General features: G+C 41.9%; 1 protein-coding gene across 1 annotated transcript; it reads right to left on the bottom strand.

The window, feature by feature from the left end:
- Window positions 1-6,527: 6,527 nt before the first annotated feature.
- On the bottom strand, window positions 6,528-19,700 carry LOC140457958 (lumican-like). Its single transcript, XM_072551827.1, has 3 exons — window positions 19,450-19,700; window positions 13,278-14,168; window positions 6,528-8,296 (listed from the first exon to the last, which is right to left on the bottom strand). The coding sequence occupies exons 2-3, from the start codon at window positions 14,146-14,148 to the stop codon at window positions 8,139-8,141; spliced, it is 1,029 nt and encodes a 342-aa protein (XP_072407928.1). The 5' UTR covers window positions 14,149-14,168; window positions 19,450-19,700; the 3' UTR covers window positions 6,528-8,138.
- Window positions 19,701-21,704: the final 2,004 nt, after the last annotated feature.

The following is a 21,704-nucleotide window of genomic DNA, read 5'->3' as shown; positions in this document are numbered from 1 at the left end:
GGGTTGTTACTGGACAAAGTATACACAGGAAGTCTGTGCTGGTGCTTACCACAGAAGGGTCTGCACCTTATATGGGAAGAGGATGAACAATCAGCTGTCCTCCACACCACAATCTCACTCATATAGCCATCACTCAGTCTAACCCAGCTACTGCATAGGCATGGTGGCACAGTGGTTAGCACTGCTGCCTCACAGTGCCAGAGACTTGGGTTCAATTCCCACCTCAGGGAACTGTCTGTGTGGAGTTTGCACATTCTCCCAGTGTCTGCGTGGGTTTCCTCCGGGTGCTCCGGTTTCCTCCCACAGTCCAAAAATGTGCAGGTGAGGTGAATTGCCATAGTGTTAGGTGAAGGGGTAAATGTCAAGGGAATGGGTCTGGTGGGTAACTCTTCAGATGGTCGGTGTGGACTTGTTGGCCCGAAGGGCCGGTTTCCACACTGTAAGTAATCTAATCATGCTGACCTCACCAGTGTATAAATTACATGCATATTGCTCAATGTTTAACACTCTCTGAAGCAGTGTGCTTCTTAGTCACTTCCTGGGGAGGGTCTGATGACTATCCATGTTCATCAACTGCTCATGCCTCCTTTCCCTTTCAACTTTTCTTCCTCTTATTGCAGGACCTGCTTAACCATAACAACAGCAAAAGGCTATACACTATTGGAGAGGTACTAGATCTCTGCAAGAGATCAAGACTGGTTCTGCAAAAAGCGCAGAGGCAGAGGGATTGACCGGCAGACCAAGCCAGTCAGGAGAATTGCAGTCTGCTCTTCTCAGATCTGCCGATTGTCTCACACGTTCTTCCCCCTTAACATGTTGTACATTCTCCACAACTCATTTCTCCCATCTTCCACAGGTACAAGCAGTCAACTGCAGACAGCAAAACTGAGGCTGGCACAGACTCTACTCTTCTGTGGATGGTGACTTTGAACCCTCAGAGGCTGCACTGTCACGGTGCTTACTTGGCAGCAGCACAGAGTTTGCGACCTCAGTGGGTACTGTAGTTAGGTTCAAGTCAGGAGCACTCTCTGGTGAAAGTATCACTGACACGTGTCTGCAGCTGATAGAGGAAGAAATGCCCGAGGTCTTTCACACTCTGAGGATTACCCAAGACCAGTCACCTGCTCAGCCTCAAGTGGAGGATGTGCCCAGAAGGTGCCTGTAGAGACACACCAGGCACGGAGATGGAGGTGCTCAATAGTGGAGCAGATAACTGAGGAGTGTGTCCGGCCTGTCTACACATGTGAGCACATGGTGGTTGCCTTGGAGACCTAGGTCCATTGGAACTTTCAACGCTTAGTGCCCATGATCATGTGATAGGTGTGTTGTCACTTCACACTCCTTCCTGTCAAGGAGACAGGGTAGTGGAGAAGGGAAGAGGAAAGTGACAGCCATGCACCCCAAGAACTTCATCTCAGGGCATTCCAGAGGTGCTTTGCTAGCTCCCCTCTGTCATTGAGCCCGTTGCCTGCAGCAGCTCAAGACAAGGAGAGTGAATGTGCATCTGGTCAGAAGATCACAGAAGGCTAGCACCTTTTAGACCCTGAGCCCCCAGAGGGACTTCAACCAAACTGCTTCCTGGCAAACCCTGAGGCACCTTTGGCACTGCCGGTCTGTTACCTGCAGATAGCAGCATTTAAGCCTGTGGGCTCAATTTGGGACTATCTTTGTTGACCATCTGACACAGGTTGTGGTGTCTCTTGAAGGCTGCTCCTCCTCCTGCTGCTGTTAGCGTTGGAGCCTGTGGATTCTTCAGTGAATTACGATGACCAGAAGAATGGCAGAGTTGATCTGAACCAATATGATGTTGCTTTCAGAGGTCTGTGGAACCAGTAATGTCACCTTGACAGTTAGATTTCTCTTAGACTTTCACATGGCCAGCCTGCCCCATCATACCCCAGGAGAAGCTGTTACCTCCAGTGAGTCCCACCTGGTCTCCTTGCCAACCATCCCATGTTCCTTGAGAAACTGCATCCTATGTGGCTTCAAAGGACCACTACTCATGAATAATGTGTGCGTGTGAGATGGCAGAGCACATGGACCAGTGGACGGAAAACATTGCTGTGCACTTACCCATCTACACAAGTCAGCTTGCGGGAGGTTGAAACAGAATGCTTATTCTGTGGCCTTGGCAAAATTCCATTGCTGGCAACCCCTTAAACCCCAGTTGTATGCACCCTTACTCCCAACATGACAGCGGTTTCAAGCCAGTTGCCAAACATACGGTAGTGTTTGGCCCACACTCATGTGACAGTTCATAGATTGCATTCAGTTGCCTTGCACGTTGCCCATTGAATTTTTAAAAATGTTTAATCAAGACACGTCAGTTCAAAGACACTTCCAGGGCAGTTGGAACCTCTTCTAGCCCAGAGAACACTAACACTGCTAATAATGAGGCCAATATTTCAGAGGAATTCATTTACAGTTAATATCATATAGTCAAAGAATGTCACAATGAGTCTGCCTTTTCTCCCACTCTCATTTCTGAGGGCTGAAATGTGGCCTTTCATTGGATTGGTCTACATTTATAGGCAATTAATTTTGCCATTGCTTTCTGCAGGATGGCTGACTCTCCCACACTTACCATCTGCCGACAGGCATGTTGGAAGGATTTACAGGATGATGATCATGTTGGCCATGTTATAAGAAGTATGTCAGAGGAGAGAAGAAATGCAAGGAGAGTCACAGCCTCTATATCTACAAGGTCCACCCAGACACCAGCTCCTTCTCCTCCTTCATTAGTGTTGTCAACTTGTTTGTCAATGACATCTTTGAGCCTATCAACTGCGCTGCCTCTGGCCTAGTCTACTACAGCAAGTGGCAGCCTGTCTCCTCCCGGGAGATCCAGACCACAGTCCTCCTGCTGCTGCCTGCAGAGATGGACAAACATGCTATCTGGGGGCACCACAGGGGTTACCAAGTTCTCCAGCTGTAAATTGAACACTTCCTCAGACAATATTAGAAGAGAGAGAATATAATAACTATAATCAAATCTTCCACGTTCACCAAGTACTGGTGTGGAAATTAAAGCCAGAGACAGAGACTGTGGATTGCACACTGTAGGAACATGAAAAATGTGCCAAGTGAAGGCAGATAAACATGATGGACAATCAACTGGACTCTTCATAAATAGGGGTCTCATTTTCTTGACCAATACATGTGAGCTATAACGACACTTCCTCCCCAAAATGAAATTGCCTCCCACTTTGAGTGTAGTGCTTTCAAATTTGACTGAGACCTACTCCGGTTCCTTGAAGAAAACAAGGTGAGATTCAGTTGGTTGGGTCATCTCGGTGCCAACATCACCCTCAACCCCAAACAAAATCCACCAGGTAACCCCTATTCTCTTCCTCCACCCCCACTGGTTCAAAATTCCTGTTACCCCCCTAGGTTCGCCATTCTCCCCCAAAATCGCCCCACTGCAGAGCCCCTCTCAAATATTACTGACCGAAACCACCCTCAGAAACCCTCACAATCCAAGTGCTAAAGCCCCTGCTGAGTCTTGCCTTATCCATGATCAAAACAAGCTCCACTCTGAGGCTCCTTGACATTTACCTTCCCCAGGAGTCTATACACTCCTAACCCAGAGCTTCCAGCACCCACCCTATTAAATACAGCTGCCTGTGTAAACCAGGATATTCCCTCCACTTCACAGGAAACTCAGACCAAGACCCAGACATGGGTTCGGCCTCAAGGTGTACAGATAACATTCTGAACAAAGAGTCCCCAAATTCAGACTTCAGGCAGAACCAGACCCTCCGGATTTCTGGAATGTAGCCTGCGGACTGCCTTCAGGCGTGGACTCTCCGGATTTCTGGAATGTAGCCCATATACAGGTCCTTAGACTGTCACAGCTCAAACCCTGACTGAAGTGACTATCGCAGTACAGTGTCACTGATTGCAGTACCCCTGATCTGTCTTACCCTCACAATCTGCTGTCGATGCAGTAATGGGCTTTTGTGCATCTACAGGATATTTGTATATGTACTTGTAGAGTCATTGAGTCATAAAGCATAGAAACAGGCCCTTTGACTTAGTCACACAAACAACCCTCCACCTTTTGTTTCCTATTGCAAGCCAAGTTTGGGTCTAGTTTGCCAGCTTGCCTTACCTTTTGGACAAGCCTTCCATGTGTATCCTTGTCAAAGGCCTTATGAAGTCCATGTAAACCAACATCAACTACATTATCCTCATCAATACATTTAGGCACCTCTTAAAAAATCTCAGTTAAATGGTAGCATCTATAACAGACATGGATAACACAGCACTGAAAGATCCAGTAGACGTTTAACACAGCTCCTGGTATCTACATACAGTTACAGGTACTGCTGTGTCTGAGCAATTCATTTATAAACTGTAACTGGCTTTCTTTAGCATGTCATGCTGCAATTGACCCCAGTAAGATGGAGAACGAGAGACTGAGAGCTTTATCCATTATGTCACAAATTGTGATACGGTGATGATAACAAGATCATGTTTCAATAAGGTATATCGCCTACTCACTGTGAGACATAACACAAGCCCCCTCCCACCACCCCAAACACTCCACTTGGCTGGAGCACAACGTTGTCTGATTTATCCTTTTACCCACTCACCAATTTCACGTCTTTCCTGTTCCATAGCCTTCAGCTGTAAGTCTCTAAAAGTGTGGTGCTGCAAAAGCAAAGCCAGTCAGGCAGCATCCGGGAAGCAGGAGAGTCGCCATTTTGAGTATAAGCTTTTCATCAGGATAGCATTTAGCTCAAGACGTCGACTCTCCTGCTCCTAGGATGCTGCCTGACTGGCATGTGCAGTCCTTACTTTCTCCTCCTTCAGCTGTAAGCTCATGCTGGTTGGAGATGCCGAGGAAGCCATCCTGCCTACCTCTGTTTGGGCACAAGCTGCACTCGGAGACAAGATTATGCAAGGGAATGTAGGCAACTGTTAACCACATTATGTGATAAGGACAAAGCTGCAAGAATTTGCCCTGCAGTCTACGAAGAAGTGACAGTCTCCAGGTATATGCCTGAAACTTGGTGCCAAGTATTTGAAACATCAAATTGCTCAATTAGTGGAAGTTGATGGGGAAGGTGAACTTAATTCCAGCATTATTTGAATGAGATATAAATGCACCTGATGTCAAGATTATTGACCTGAATCCTCTCAGAAAGGGGACGAGGTGGAACGAAGAGGATAAGCAAACGGGAGAACGTAGTCTCTGAGTTAGTGAAGCAGACAGGCACACAGGTGGGAACACCTCCACCTGCAAGTTGCCCTCCAAACCACTCACCATCCCGTCTCAAAATGTGTTGCCATTGCTTCACTGTCGCTGGGTCAAAATCCTTGAATTCCCTCTCTAATGGCATTGTGGGTCGACAGCAAATAGACTGCAGCAGTCCCAGAAGGCAGTTCACCACCACCTTGCTGAGGACAACTAGGGATGGGCAATAAATGCTGGCCTAGCCAGAAACCTCCCACATTCTCTCTCACGCTCTTGATATTCTTCTCAGCATCTCTGAGACCAGTATGTCTGGCCCTACACCTAATAGACAACATGTAACATCTCTATTCAGCTGTGCCCCTTGCTCCCACTCCTTGCTCTGTTCCCTACTCCTCCATATTCCACCCCTTCTGCTGACTCTCCATGTTCCATGACCTGCTCCACCCCGTTACCCTCCCTGCCACACCTCCGGCCCCCTCCCTGCTCCATCCCCAACCCCTCTTCCTAAACCCCCTTTCCTCTCCCTGCTCCAGCCATTTATCTTCACTGATCCACCCCTTAGCATCCCTGTCCCACCCCCTTACCCTTTATGCTCCACCCCATCCCCCTCCATGCACAACCCCTCTTTACCCTCCCTGCTCCATCCATACCCCTCCCCACTCCAGACCTCACTCTCCCTGCCCCAACCCCTTACCTCCCTGTTCCACAGCGTCCCCTCCATGCCCCTTCCTGTTCAGTGGGGCAGTGGAGCATCCAACAGCTGTTTTGGAAACTGATGCAAGGTAAGGTGGCCAGTGAGGACCTGCACTCAGTAAATGCGAGTTCTGGGCAGCCTTTCCCTCTCAATGTTGGAGCCATGGCACCACTTGGAAAACACATCCTGTAATCTCTTTCTTGCTCTGAGGCATCTCTTAAAGCCCTGTGAAATGATCAAATTAGCCACTCTGTTGTGAAAACAGTCTTCAGTGGGTCAAGAAGAAGGAGGAATGACCTTGACCAGCATTCGAACAGCATCTAACAAACAAATACTCGATTGAACAAGAGGTTTGTTACTTATAACGGAAGGGTCACTGAACCCAAAACATTGGCTCTGCTTTCTCTCCACAGATGCTGCCTGACCTGCTGAGTTTTTCTAGCAACTTGTGTTTTTGTTTCTGTTTTCCAGCATCTGCAGTTCTTTGGATTTTTTTGGCTTGATGTGTTGAATCTGCTGTGCAGCCTCTGTACCAGAAATGTCTTTCTTTATTAGAAGCATTTATCTTTATATATCAATAACAAATCGGTGGAGGTTCACAAATTTATTGAATAAAATAAAGCACAGTTGAAGAAAAGTGAAGATATATTTTAATGGTTAATGTGAGAAAAATAAAAGTTGTGTACAGAGTTAAAACTACAAGGTCAGTTCATTACATTTAGAAGTGATACATTTTTCAGGTCAATTGTTTGGAACACCCTTTTTTGTGGATTTATAAAATTCAATAATTCCACATCTATCCCATCCTGGCGGAGATCTTGTGAAGTCCACTTCCAGCTGTGTTTTTCCATGTTGATCAGGGTTACCATTGTGCGATCAGCTGAAGCAAGTGTCTTATTATAATGGTGTAACATACCAACGTCAGATAACTGTCCGCTCATTCCCCAAAAGTGGAGTGCTCTGAGCCTAAAAGATGCCCTCACGTTATAGCCTGGTTGACAGTTGGATAGATTTCCTTGCAAACAAATAGCACTGGTATTTGAGAGACCCAAGAAACTCAAACTCAGTGGCATACCTGGCTGTGTAAGCAATGGTTGCATACTAAGGACATTACTGCAGACTCAAGGCTGTCAGCTAAAGCCAAAAATACAACAGATAAATTAAAGCCAGCCATGGCTGCTGCTGCTAAATTAACCATGCTCTATTTCCTGCACAAAAACTCAAATTTGCATACAAAGAAAAATGGGTAAAAGCTCATGCATGATTTACAATGTATGATGCAAGCTGTGGTTAAAATATTTCATTGCCCCTATGAAAAACTAACCTAAAAGTTGCAAGACTGCCAGCTTTTTAAGCCAAGTAAATTTAAGCAAGTTATTGAAAGAAAGCCACTCACTTGGTTATTACAATAATGTTTACTGTTTATCTTTATTTCATAATAACTTCTGTACAAGCTTTAAATTGCTAAATCCCATCAAACTCCTGTTCTCCCACATTCTACAGATCCTATGTGTTTTTCTTCAAACCTACTCTATAATACAGTAATTATAGATAGCGCAGATACTATTTGAGTCAGTACAAGTTGATAATCTTTTAGAGGACTTACGAAAATAATATTTTGGTGAGGAATTATTTGAAAAATCTTCTGAACTGCGTAATTTGAATGGCAAGTTTGCACAGAACATAGTTGGTTATAAAAGAGCTGAATCTTTTAAAAGTTCCTTTGTAATATTTGTATCGTTATTATAAAGAACAGAGCAAAAGAGGATTCTCATAATACAGGAAAGTAAGTTGATTTAATTTTAGCATTGCAATCACTGAACTTTTCTTTTTTGTAACTTCTAATCACAAGCTTTATTTGACTATTGCTGAATATGTGTACAACAGACGGTTGATTCAAATGTATCCTTGAAAAGATCCCAAATACCTTCCATTTTGAAAGAATACCTTCTTTCCACATTATGCAGCTTTACTCTTAACCTCCACTTACTGTTACGTTCCTTTCTTTTCGATAATTCTGTTGGTTTTCTTTAGCTGTTTGAAAATCTAGTAGAAAAGTTATGGTTATGTGAAGATATAAGATCGAAAAGTGTTAGTATGCATGACATGATGTGTTAACAAGTGAACAAATCTAACTGGGAAACCTTGGGGAATTTGGGGTTGGGGGTGAGGCAGGAGGACAAGACAGACAGCTACACAGAGTTAAAGTCTGCCCTCAGGTCTTCCCAATTAAGTGGATGTAGATCAAAAATCAAGTGTAATATCCGAGGCCAGGGGCAGACATCGGATCAGATCATAGGGCACACTGGCTCGAGAGATGTTGTTACCATCCAGACGCAGGTGCCTGATGCTGGAGAAATCCAATGGTCCAGTAACACGACAGAAGCTCTGCAAGGTAAACTCTGCAAAATGAAGATTCAGAGATTTAGAGACACTCACTGTATTAGAGTGACCCAAGGAATATTGATTCTTGTAATATAAAGCTAAGTGCAACATTTCAGCAATATATGGAGCGTCTCGGATTTAAAGTTTAATGTCTTTGAGCATTCTAATGTTTGGGAAATAATGCATAATTTAGCACAAAGTCTAAATATGTCACCATTTCCTATCATAGTGGAGATTAGTTTATTGGCATAGATTATTACATTTAGATGAAAACGTCTATAAACACAAGGTATATAAATATATTAAGAGTTTCAGATAATGGTAATAGTGCTGTCAAGAATCTGTGTCCAAATAATTGTCTACAACACCAGCTTGCATTTACACATGCCTTGTCCCAAGATACTTCATGGGTATTGAACAAAATTTGACATTAAATCACGTCAGAAGCTAATGTGACAGATAATCAAAACATCTTGGTGAAAGAGATAGGATTTTAAGCAACACATTAGAAAGGAGGGGAGGTGCTGAAGGTTCGGAAGGAAATTCAAGTTTAGGCACTTGGTAACTGAAGTCATGACTCCCAGTGACTGAACAATTAATTGGGAGCGCACAAGAGGCTAGAATTAGAGGACACAGAGATCTAAGAGGGTGATTAGATTACAGAGATAGGACTGAAGACTTGGGAGGTTTCCCTTAATTGAGAGATTCATGAGACAAACAAAGCACACACTTAGGTCCATTTCTGTAGCTTCCATTTTCCAGAACAGATTAAAGCAGAGGCTTTGTAGCTTAAAGGGTATACTCCACATACTGCCTGACATATTGGTAAGATTTGCAAGTTGGTAATCAACCTGTTTGGCTGTGTTCTGAATGCACCTTCCTTGTTATGCAAATCCTGGGGTGGGATTTGAACCTGAAGCTATTCGTTGAAAGTTAGCCAAATCACCCACTGTACCATAAGACTATCTTAGAGGACCATAGCTGTATAGATTCTCTTAAGATTATGTTGCTTGTCTTGTATGAGGGTCTTAACCTAGGACAGTGATGAGCTTCCCAATGAACTGTGTATTAACTATGAGCAGTTAACTAAGAAGTCTAAGATGGCCTGGTGGTTCAGCGGTCAGCAATGCTGCCTCACAATGCCAGGGATCCAAGTTAAATTCCAGCCTTGGGTGACTGTGTGGAGTTTGTACATTTTCCCTGTGTCTGTGTATGTTTCCTCTGAGTGCTCCAGTTTCCTCCCATGGTCCAAATATGTGTAGGCTTAGAGAATTGGCTATGCAATCACTTATCACTTTAACATTTTAATTTTGTTCATTTATTGTTCCAAATTGTTGCCATCCTCCAGAATTTAGTTCCTAGTTTATCAGCAAATTTAGAAATTGACTTTTTTTTATTCCAGTGTATAATGTCCAAGGGTATGCAGAGTTGGTGGATTAGTCAAGGAAATTACAGGGATAGGGTAGAGGGAATGGGTTGCTTTAAAAGGTCGGTGTGGACTCAATGGGCCAAGAGGCCTGCTTCCACTCGGTAGGGATTCTATAATGAGAGGATTTCTTGGCTGTTATTAATGCCAGCCAGGAAAATATTGCAGTGTGAACTAATCTAACTGATATCTTAATGTGTTCATGGATTTAATAATCAAAAGGTGCAATGTGTCCAGTCTAGGGTATGACAAAAGTGGTCTCACTGCTACTTTTCAAATAATCCGCCTGAAATTATTAGTTAGTGTGAAGTAATGGAAAACTATTCAGAATGTCTAAAGATGGAAAGTGGGGATCCACACTAATCGTTTATACACTGGAATAAAAAAACAGTCAATTTCTAAATTTGCTGATAAACTAGGAACTAAATTCTGGAGGATGGCAACAATTTGGAACAATAAATGAACAAAATTAAAATGTTAAAGTGATATGTGATTGCGTTTAAAACTAGATCAATGTGAGGTATAACATTTGAGAAAGAAAAGTAAATAGTCATATATTACTTAGAAAAGAAAATTCTCGCTGGGGTAGATACTCAAAGGGATTTAGGAGAACAGACATACAGACCACTAGAAGCGGCAACACAGGTGAGCATGGCCATTATGAAAAGAAATGGCCAAATCTCTTGACACTCTCAAAAGTTTCTTACTTGTAAATCACCTTGCCAGTAAAAAATATGGCAGCATCCAAATTGGCACAATAATATTCTTCTCTCCATGGAAAGAGAAATCTGACCTAACAAATGGCATTACAAACAGTTTTGATAGATTTGATCTGAGAGAATGTGGAAGATTTCGCCAGCAGTGCAACGTTCCCAAAGATGCAACAAGAAGGAGACTCTACTTCTGCTCTCCAATTCCTACACAATTCCAAATTGAGTGAAAGTGCCAAGATGTGCACAGGAGACATGCGTAATCACATGGCAGAGGAAGTAAAACCACTGTCAGCTGACCATACTGTCTCAACAAGTCGGCTATAGAAGAGGCTCCTGATCAGACAGGGAGACTCTGCTTCATGGACACAACTTTCTTGACCAATTCCCTTCACATTAGACCTGAGAGCACAAAGGGTATTTTTCAAAATTAAATTTCATTTATAAATATTTCACATTGCACTGGTTTCACTTTAATCAAGTGCATGTTACCTGTATTTGATTAGACAAAGTCAGTAAGAGATCTAAATAGATGGACTACTTCATGGTTAATTAGATTCAAGGTTGAGATCAACAGATTTTGAATCAGTAAAGGATTGAACAATTATGGGGATAATGGACGAAAGTGGATTTGATGAATATCAGATCAGTCATGATTTAATTAAATGATAGAATAAACTCAGTGGGTTGAATGGCCTATTTCTGCTCCTACACGTTATCATCTTCCAGTCTTATGACTGGCATGCATGATGTTTACAGGGATGTTAGGGACATTTCTTTCTTTGGAAGGGAAATAATGTTTTTATGTTCACTCTTTATTGAATGTTTGAGTTATTGTCCAATGCTGTACTCACTTTTCTGTGTGAAATGGTAGAAGCTGTAGGCTTAGCTGACTCTCCCTTCTATGCATTTGAAGGACGTTCTCACAGAGCATCCTCAGAGGGGATCATTGTGATGTTGTAAAACATAAGGCAGTATAAGGACTCTGTCAGCCAACACCTTGAGGTGGACTTACATCTGGACAGCACTGACAGCACCCTTCAGATTCCTCACCTTCTTACACTGACTACCTGTTTCAACAACACCACGCTCTACCCTTTTCTACACTCCATGCCTCTACAACCATCTCACCACTGACCCATCCTTACTGACCCAAAGCTACCGATCCAAGCTGTCATTCTCCTGCTCCCCTTGCTCGCGTCAGAGAGTTAAGGACAGAAAACCACTGATGTTGCACAGTGACTACATAGCACAAAGCTAGTTGGTGCAAGTCACCTCTAAATAAACATGAACTGGGTACCACAAGAGTTTCATGTGCCATTGTTTCTTCATTGGAATTACAAAAAGGTTTTATGTAATAAATATCCATTGCATACAATGGTGTTGCAAGCCAAAACTTGACACGGGCCAATATAAGGCTCAATATGTTGCAGCTGACCAAACCTCTGCATCTCAACCTGCTGCCAGGAAATGGAGAGTTTGCATTCTGCTTAAAAAAGTCACCTCGCACATCATGTTTCCTGTAGACCCAATAACATTTTCTGCTTGTGGCGAGTAACAAATAGACCAGAGGCCATTATTACAGGATAGAATCCCTATAGTGCAGAAAGAAGCCATTTGGCCCATTGAGTGTGCACCAACCCTCTGAAGAGCATCCCACCCAGACTAACAATCCCCTGTCTCCCCTCCCCCCCAACATGGGCTATTAATCATGGCTAACCTACACATCCCTGGATACTATAAGGCACCTTTTTTTTAACATGGCACATCTAACCTGCACATTTTGACTGTAGGAGGAAACCAAGCACCCAGCAGAAAGGAAGAGAACATGTAAGCTTCATATAGACAACCACCCAAAGGTGGGATTGAACCTGAGTCCTTGGTACGGTGAGACAGCAGTGCTAACGGCTATACCAGCAATCATCCCACCACCTCTTACACAATCTCTAGTAAATATAATAGGGAAATCATAAAAAAGCCTCTTTCCCCAGAGTGAGAACATGGAGCTTGCTATCATAGGGAGTGCTTGAAGTGAATAGTATAAATGCATGTAAGAGGAAGTTCAAAAAGTGTTTTGAGGGAGAAGAGAATACAGGGGACGTACGTGAAGTATAATAAAAGGAGGCTAACGTGGATTATGAACACTAGTAGCGGGACTGTTTGGGTCGAATGGCCTCTTTATGTATTGAAAGTAATGAATAGTGGCAGGAAATTAATTAATAAGAATTGTTGTGTATTAGGAGCAAATACCTTCGGTTGATCGTGTGTTTCCCTCTTCAGTGTTTTGCTGAACTGAACATGTTTCAGTTCACGGTTTTATATTATGTTACTTGTTTCCAGTAGACAACCTGAATATCGAAAAAGGTTGTCTTGTGCTAATTTAGCATGGTAATTCCAACCAAACAGATGTGGCAGTGCTGACCAATTTTCCTTCCATTTACCCTGAAGCTACCAGTACTGTATCATACAAAATGCAAATTATCTTCAGCTATTTAGAAGTTAAATTTTTCCATAAATTGCCATATCATTGAAATATTGCAGGTATCAGATTTGGCCTGAATTCAGAAGATGTTTTGTTTATAGTGATATCAAAATAGATATTAGTACATCTATCTATAAGAATTATCTTTTAAGAGTATAAGTAACCTGAGGAAGAGAAAAAAACCTCCAATATTCATGGTTCAATTCAGCTGAATTGGAATTCATTTCTATGTTACAGTTCTGTTTTAATATTTTTTCAAATTTTTTCTATGAACGGTGCACACTTTGACTTAATAGTTTAGTCCTAACTTCCTCATTTTATTTTGTGTCTTTTAACATCTGAACTTGATGCTATCATGAGTGAAACACAGTCAGACTTACTGTCAATTTTATTTGCCTGTAGGTACAGATTTTCGAGTCTTTCATTAACAAGCGGGATGCTCTTCAAATCATTGTATGCAAGGTCCAACTCAATGAGTGAGGTGATGTTGAAGATTTTATCAGGGATACCGTCATCCGTAATTTCATTATGTGACATACGTAGGTACTGTAGGTCTTTTATCTTGTTAAAGTAGTCCTTTGGAATGCTTTTAATCTTGTTGTTTGTCACATAAAACATCTCTATGCCTTCTGGAGGATCATCAGGAAGTTTTGCTAATTGATTGCCACTTAAATCAAGGTATGTCAAAGACTTCAATCCACTCAAAGATCCAACATCTTTCAATTTGTTGTCATTGAGTTGAAGAGTTGTCAAGTTTTCCAGTCCTCTTAAGGTGTTTCCAACCTTTGAGATCCTGTTCGATGAAAGCCTCAGTTCCTTTAATGACTTTGGTAGGCCACGGACAACGTCTGTCAGATTGTTCCTGTTTAGGTACAACCTCTTCAGGCTTTTTAGCTTTGAGAATGCATTCTTTCCTACGTTGTCACTAGTAATCTGATTGTCATCCAAGACCAGCCATTGGAGACCAGTGGCATTTTCAAATGCATTATTTGGAATGCCAGTGAGCTGGTTGCTGTGGAGGTAAAGGTACTTTATTTCCGCTGGTACCAAAGGGATGGATTTAAGTTTGCGATGGTTGCAATACATGGCAGTGGGGAAATTTAGTGGACAGTCACACTCAACAGAGCAAACTGGATAAGTTGGGGCCTGTAAATTTATTAGGTTGTAGTAACCAAAGTATTCATTGTAGTCATACTGACAAAGTACGCTGCTAACCAGCAAAGCAAATACAGGAAGTTGAATGGCCTTCATCTCAGGAATGTATGGTGAAGCTGTGTGTAGAGAAAAGGCATGGAATTATTACTTGTATCTCAAAGAAATAACATATATATGTTTAGTGAACATCCTGCATTACTACTGAGCAATGAACGTCAGGGTTTTTCAATGCAATTTTGCTTGGCTTCAAATCAGGAGGTCAAATATTATCCCTGAAAGATTGACCAGTTGAATTGATGAAGTCCATTACAAAAATTAGAACTGATTTTACTTTGGCTTCAGGATCCTGATGTCAGGGCATGAGGTGTCCCAGCCCCCACATGGCCAGAGTTACAGTTGAATACCATATGCATGTATTTGTTTTTATCCCATCTTCAAGCTATGCATTCCAGACCCGAACTACTCCCCGTGTAGAAAAAAAGCTTTGCTCACATCATCTTTGCTTCTTTTGCAAATCTGACTTTAAGTCTGTGTTATTTTCATCATGAACTTTTCATAAGTGGGAACAGTTTCTCTCCATCCCCCCTTCCAGGTCCCTCATCCCTCTCACTTTCTATCTCTCTTTCTGTCTCTCGCTCTCTCTCTCGGTGCGATACTCTTCGGATAGTTGGTGTGGACTTGTTGGGCCAAAGGGCCTGTTTCCATACTGTAGGGATTCTATGATTCTAACTTTCTCTCCCTTCATAGCTACGCAGGACTTGCTGGTCCAGCGCTCACCAATTTTATTTCAGAGTTCCAGCATCTGCAGTATTTTCCCTTTATTGTTAAGGACCTATCCAATAACTAGCTGGATGAACCCACAGTGGTCTGCTGATCAGTGAGGCAGATCAGGCAAGCCTGAGGCTTGTTGTCAGTATTTAATATCAATCAAGAGGAGGTGGTTGTTGTGTACAATGGTAGTATCCCCACCTCTGAGCCAGGAGGCTCAGGTGCAAGTTCCAACTGCTCCATAGGTGTACAACCACATCTCTGATCAGAAATATAAGAACATTGGTCACGGAGACCTTGGCGATATTATAGCTGAACTCAACCATTCTGAACACTGTACATGCAGTGGTATCTGTATGGCTACTGAATATTAGCAGGATTGAGCTGAACTGCAAAACATTCATTGGAACATGATTATCTGTATCACTAGAAAAATCTAATTTGAGTGGTCAAAAAATATTTGCATCTGAGCCACATAAAGGAGATATTAAGTCACATGATTAAAACCTTGCGCAAAAAAGGTGCGCTTTCAGGTGCATTTAAGAGAAACAGTGAGTCAGAGAGGCTCTGGAATTCTGAGCTTACAGCCTGAGCAGCTAAAGGTATAGCCACCAAAGGTAGAAGTTTAGGTGGTTGGAATTGGAAAAGCATGGATAGCTCACAGATCTGCAGGACCGGAAGATATTAAAGATTGGGAGGGATGAAAAGATTTGGAAAACAAAAATCAATAAAAATTATCGAATTGAGGAGCTGCTTGTAATCAGGAGCCAATGCCAGTGAGCCAGTGGTGATGGGTAAATGGGACTTCAGCTGAGTTAGGGCATGGGCAACAAAGTTTTGGATATCATAAGGTTGAATGAGTGTAGAATTGGGGGGATGCCAGCAAGAATGATGATCTATCTAAACAGCTACACACTAATTGGTTTTGCGTTACACGTAGCAAATTCATTTCATGTGTAGACATTCTTTTATGGGCATGGCTCATAAATATACAGTGTCACCCAGAATTTTTGCCTGTTGCCACTCTCCAACTATTGCTGGACATTAACTCTGTTGGGAACTTGTTGATCTCTCGATGCCTGGTTGGAGGTCGAGAAAGCATCCAATGTTGTTGTGAATGGAACAACTCTGGTTTCTAGTGAACTGTGACTTAGAATAACAACTAATATGTTTCATGGTATTTTTTGAGAGGGAAACAAACAAAACATTGCTATTCTAAGAGGGGCTATAATAGTTGGCTCCTCAATTTAGCTACATATAGACTGACAATGGCTTCCATTTGACAGGAAGGACATGTTAATTGCTACAGTTATTTTCGTTCTATCAACAAGACACTATTTCTCTATGCTGTGCAAATAAAGTATTTTGTCAACATTCAAGTGTTCCCAGTGTTCTGGAGATGTTCCACAATAAAACATGAACGTTATATAATGTAGCTATTACTAAAATGAGACATGTTACTGAAGATTTTAATCGTCCATTCATCAGGAAATGTGCAAAAATGTACTTTTAAAAGATCACAGCATGCTTTCTTCTGAAGACTAAAATTTTTGTGATTGTTTGAAGTTTGGCATTCTCGCATTTGTCCTGATGATGGCAAGATAAAGAATTTCAGTAAGATGTCTCTCTTTTCAGAATTTTTTGTATAACTCATCAGATATTTTTCTACTTTGATGTAAAGCCTGCTGGAGTAGGAAAAAATAATATTTTTGAGGTTATGAAAGGTATCTATGTTATTCCAACAACACACCACAGACTAGCTGTTTCATTCAGAAGGTGATTTATCTGACAGTTATTTAATGTTTGTTTCAGTGTCTTCCACTGTCTTCTTTCTTATCCATGTCATAATTGTTTTGTGTTTTCCATCATGCACACCTGGTCCATGCTTATGATGATATCGTCATCATGATTGACAGTTTTAGAAAACTAAAAGCAAAGGCAAGAAGAAATTTTCCCTGGATTTCCTATTGCATTTGAGTGCTGATATGCTTTCTGGCATGGGGGGGCACTATGAGCATTGGCAGATTTCTATCCAGAAGGAAGGGGAAAGGCATAATTTCTTCCTGGTTACAGACAGGGAACGTGAGCAGTAGTTACACCTGCCTTCTTGTGGTCTGATGTAATACAAGGTATTTTGCATAAAGTGCAGGCAGTGATTCCATTTACTATTAAATGGGGCTGGGGAGACTAATCTGCAGAATGTGGCAGCATCAAAAGTACTGCTGGTCATGCCAACTGTGCCCCTATAGAGCAAAAGGATATACTGGTAGGTTTCTTTTGAAGAACTTGGTACCAAAAGGAAAATCCCATGTCTGGAATATTCAGAAAATGCTTAACTTCTGACCTTTCAAAAGAGGAACCGATATATCTTTCTACCAGACCATTCCCTTGCCCATTTAAGCAGGGTTAGATGGGGGCAATTAGCAGATGGGGTAATCTGTTGCCATCAAAGGGCACACGGAGACTAGGAGGGTGGATTATTAAATGAGATCCATTAAATTTCTTTTTGGCAAAAGAAGTGGGAGGATCTGGAGAAATGGCAAGTAACTGGTGATGAGGTACAGTTCAGCCATGATCTCATTGAATGGTCAAGCCACTGAATGATGTCCTACTGTTCCTATGCTCCTATCTGCCTGAGATGGTATGACTCTGATAATCCCCCGACCATGTCAGCTCCAGCAGATCCTCAAGATCCCCTCTAGCATAGTTGTGGTGACAAAATGGGAAAGTGCCTTGGAGAGACCATGATGATTGATAGGATGTGAAGCTGTCAATCACAATGGTTTCAGCAATTACTTTGCAAATTCATTTTCTCTTTTCACCAAAATGAAGGTGGATATTGAATAGGTGTGGGCTGGGGAACAAGAGGATGGGATCAGTTCAGGATGCCCCTTAGACCAAGGGCATGAGTATTGACAGGATGGGTGGAATGGCCTGTTGCCATAAACAGTTAATCTGCACAGAAGTCCAGATCCAATTAAAAGGAGGAACCACAGTTACAGGGGTCCACAGAAAGAGCTGACAAAAAAATCTTTTGGAAGAAACTCTGAGGCAATCTAGTGTCAAGGAAAACAAGCTTTAGCATTTCAGCCTCAGTGTCTATATATTTCCCTACATGGACACTCAAAGAAAATATCTTTGTATAAAAATTCACCCTTTCAGTCAGTGGAGATTTTAATTAACTTGGTGTGTTGTCATTCTGTCTAAGCCAATGATGATAAATTCCGTATGAGAGCATCAATTTACAGCAACCTAAAGTACAACAAGATAATTAGTGGTAATGGAAACACTCTTCTGTTTTACTGATTGGGAGCAAGCAATGGTTGTAATTAGTGGAACAGCATTTGAAAGAGGTGAGCTCACACAGACTGGTCTGCAGCAGCAATATTCCACTCATCACAGCAAAAAGTTTCATTTAAAACCTTCTATGTCCTTATTTTGCTTTATTAGCACTCAGTAACCTTGAAATCAATCATTGGCACATATTTCTGTTTAAGGAACTATAACATTTATTATCATAAACTCACTCCTGGATTGTGTAAGAAACCCCTTCACTCCCTTTGAGCCTGTACAGTAGTTCTGAATAGAAGGAGAAAAAAATCAGTTTCAGGGAGCACTAAATAACTGATGCAATCTCTAATGTCCCGGCATTTAAAAATGAGCTTCCTCTGAGAACACTGTTGGTAATTTGACCAGAGTATAATGGTCAAAGATTGAAATCTCAGAAGGATGATTCTGCCACAACATCCTGTGCCTCCACCTTTGTCACAATTAGCAATAGGGCACTTCAGTTTCAGCCTTAACACAGGTCACAGTATACACTGGGTGACCTGTAAAATTCAATAAACAGAGATCACAACAACCCAACCAGCGAGCTCTTCAGAGTCGAACAACTAACTCTATGAACCAGTAACACTGCCACCTGCATTGACAGCTTCTGACTGCTTCTGTTTCCTATCAGATGAAGAATGTTGAATACTGTCTTTGACTGATTTTCTTTTTCAAACATGAATCTGGCTTGCTCCGAATGAACAACTGAGCTTATCTAAGACAGATATCCTCTTGTCTGGAATGTGCAGACAAGAGGTCTACATACTTGTAGCACTGTGTTTGGCCCCTGCACTAAAATCACAAAATATTGCTTTGACATTATTTCCACAATAAACCCCATGTATCTTTCAACAATTACCGTTCCTTTCCTTGCAGTGTTGCCTATCTCGTTGTAGACATAAAGAGTAGTAATTTGTTAAGGAGCACTTTCTACATAAATTCACAAGGTTCTCTATGTACTTTGGTCACAGAACACAAATCAGTCGTATTACATTTTATTAATTATGTTTTTCATTCCTACATTATCAGAAGCAGTCCTCCATTCTTGATTTAACACATTCAATGTTATCCACTAACCTACAAAAATGTATAGATTCATGCAGTACACTCTTAATTGTGATCCTACTTGCAACATAAATATTGCTAAATCATCATTCAAGGGTTAAAAAAGCAATGATCCAGGCTTGTTTTCTGCACAAGAAACATTTCTGAAAGTAGCTTTAGAAAAAAGAGCAAGTTATCTCAACATATTTTCACACTGCAATCATTGTTAAGCTAAACTGAAATCCACTCGCCTACCTTTGCTTGAAGTCTTTTGTTTCTTAATTCCAAAGAATGAGCAACAGAGAAAAAGAGGGCAAGAATCAAATATTAAGTGCTGTATACTAGTCTCTGGAGAAAGAGGAGGCTGCCAGACTTCTGTGGCACAGCACTGACAACAACAGTGGGAGAGGTGGACACCCCTCAACTATAAAGCTGCTATGTCATCACTCTGGGTCTGAGCTCTGCTAGTGTTAAGTAACACTGGAAATAGAGCCCATTAACCAAATGAGGCATGATGGTTACAGTTACAGTACAGATAAGACATCGGGAAAATAAGGTTTTTTTCACTATAATTTGCATATTGTGGTATCAATCTCCACAAACTGCCCATTTTGATTCAATTATGTTTTTGGTAAGCGTACAACAAAAATGAACAGGGCTTGCCAATAACTTCAGAACGACTTCAAAGTACGTAAGTCTTTGGAGAATGTTACTTAACGCTTCACTAAGGGAATACTTTCCATGTGTTCTTATTTCTTGAGAGAAACTGTTGCAAAAGAACAGCATCGTAAATAGCATTAAACATCGCCCAGTCCTCAGTAAAGCAATGTACAAGGATTTATGTTAAGTTACACGATCCTTGAACCCATAACAAAATGTGGCCAGGAGCCAAGTTACGTTCAGTTGTTGAGAAAGAAAGGATTTGGTTCGAAGCTCGAAAGAAGAGGAGAAATAGAATAGGAATAGTAAAATGCAATACTAATTTACGTTACAATTTCTGTGGGACAGTAAAAGAGAAAACTGAGCCCTCTCTGCATTTACAAGATCCTTAGATTTCTAGACCAGCTTATTTCAATTATACATCAGCTGTCAAACAGTCTGCAACAAATCAAGCCTTGGGTGAGGTCTGTTTCTTATTTTGTGGATAGAACTGAAGTGTGCAGGCTCGCCCTGCAAGACTTTACACCACAAGGACAAAAAAACACTCGTAATTAGGACTAAAATACAGAATGAAATTATGTTGAAGTCACAGATTAGAATCATAAGGCAGATTTTAATGGCAAGCAGCACGTTTGGTGGCAGGAGGGAATGCATTGAATCAATGGGTGGAGTCCCCAACCCCCATTCCTCTTCCATATCTGCCAAAACAAAGTCTGTCACAGGAGGACCTAAGGATAAGTTCTCACCTTCCTGCCAATTGAGGCCTTTACAAGGGCAATTGAGCCTTTATTGTTGGGTTTCTATGGGGCAGTGGAGGTAGGGGGAGGGTGAGTAGGAATCTTGTTCAATGGCTGTCACTGTCTGATTGAGGAATCCAACATCAGGAAAAGGGAATTTGCTGACAGCCAGCCCTCAACTGAATTGAATTCAGTTGAATTTATTGTCACGTGTACTGAGGCACAGCGAGCAATACAGGCAGATCGCAGAGTTAAGTAGCGTAGATAAGTAAATAATAGGTAAAAAACGGCTGCAAAAACCAAAACACAGGTAAAGGCGAATTCTAAGAGCTTGTGAGTCCATTCAGCATTCTAACAACAGTAGGGTAGAAATTGTTTCGAAACCAGCTGGTGCATATGTTCAGGCTTCTGTACCTTCTCCCAGATGGTAGAGGTTGTAGAAAAACATTGCCAGGGTGGGATGGATCTTTGAGAATGTTGGCGGCCTTTCCTTGACAGCGGGCCTGGTAGATGGATTCTATAGATGGGAGGTTGGCTTTGGGATTGTCCAGGCCAAGTTCATCACTTCCAGTAACCATCTCTGATCTTGAATGGTACAGTTGCCATACCAGGTAGTGATACATCCAGACAGAATGCTCTCAATGGCGCACCTATAAAAGTTGGCAAGGGTATTCACCGTCATGCCAAATTTTCTCAGCTTCCTCAGGAAGAAGAGACGTTGTTGGGCCTTTGTAACTGGTGCATCCACATGAAGAGTCCAAGAAAGCTTGTCACTGATGACCACTCCCAGGAGCTTGATACTCTCCACTCATTCCACCTCTGTGCTGTCAATGTGAGGGGGGCATGAGTAACATCCCGCTGAAAGTCAATAATGAGTTCCTTGGTTTTGCCGGCATTGAGAGCAAGGTTGTTCTCATTTTTCCAGGTCTTCCACCTCGTGTCTATAGTCTGTTTCGTCACTATCTGAGATTTGGCCAACTATGGTGGTGTCATCAACGAACTTGTAAATGGCATTAGTCTGGTATTTGGCGACGTAGTCATGAGTATACAGTGAGTACAGTAAGGAGCTATGCATGCACCCCTGGGAGGCTTCAGTGTTGAGTGTTAGTGAGG

The sequence above is a fragment of the Chiloscyllium punctatum genome, chromosome 32 (assembly GCF_047496795.1).
Source record: "Chiloscyllium punctatum isolate Juve2018m chromosome 32, sChiPun1.3, whole genome shotgun sequence".
NCBI classification, from domain to species: Eukaryota; Metazoa; Chordata; class Chondrichthyes; order Orectolobiformes; family Hemiscylliidae; genus Chiloscyllium; species Chiloscyllium punctatum.
The sequence above is the reverse complement of the archived record's forward strand: the minus strand, read 5'-3'. Positions and strand labels throughout refer to the sequence as shown.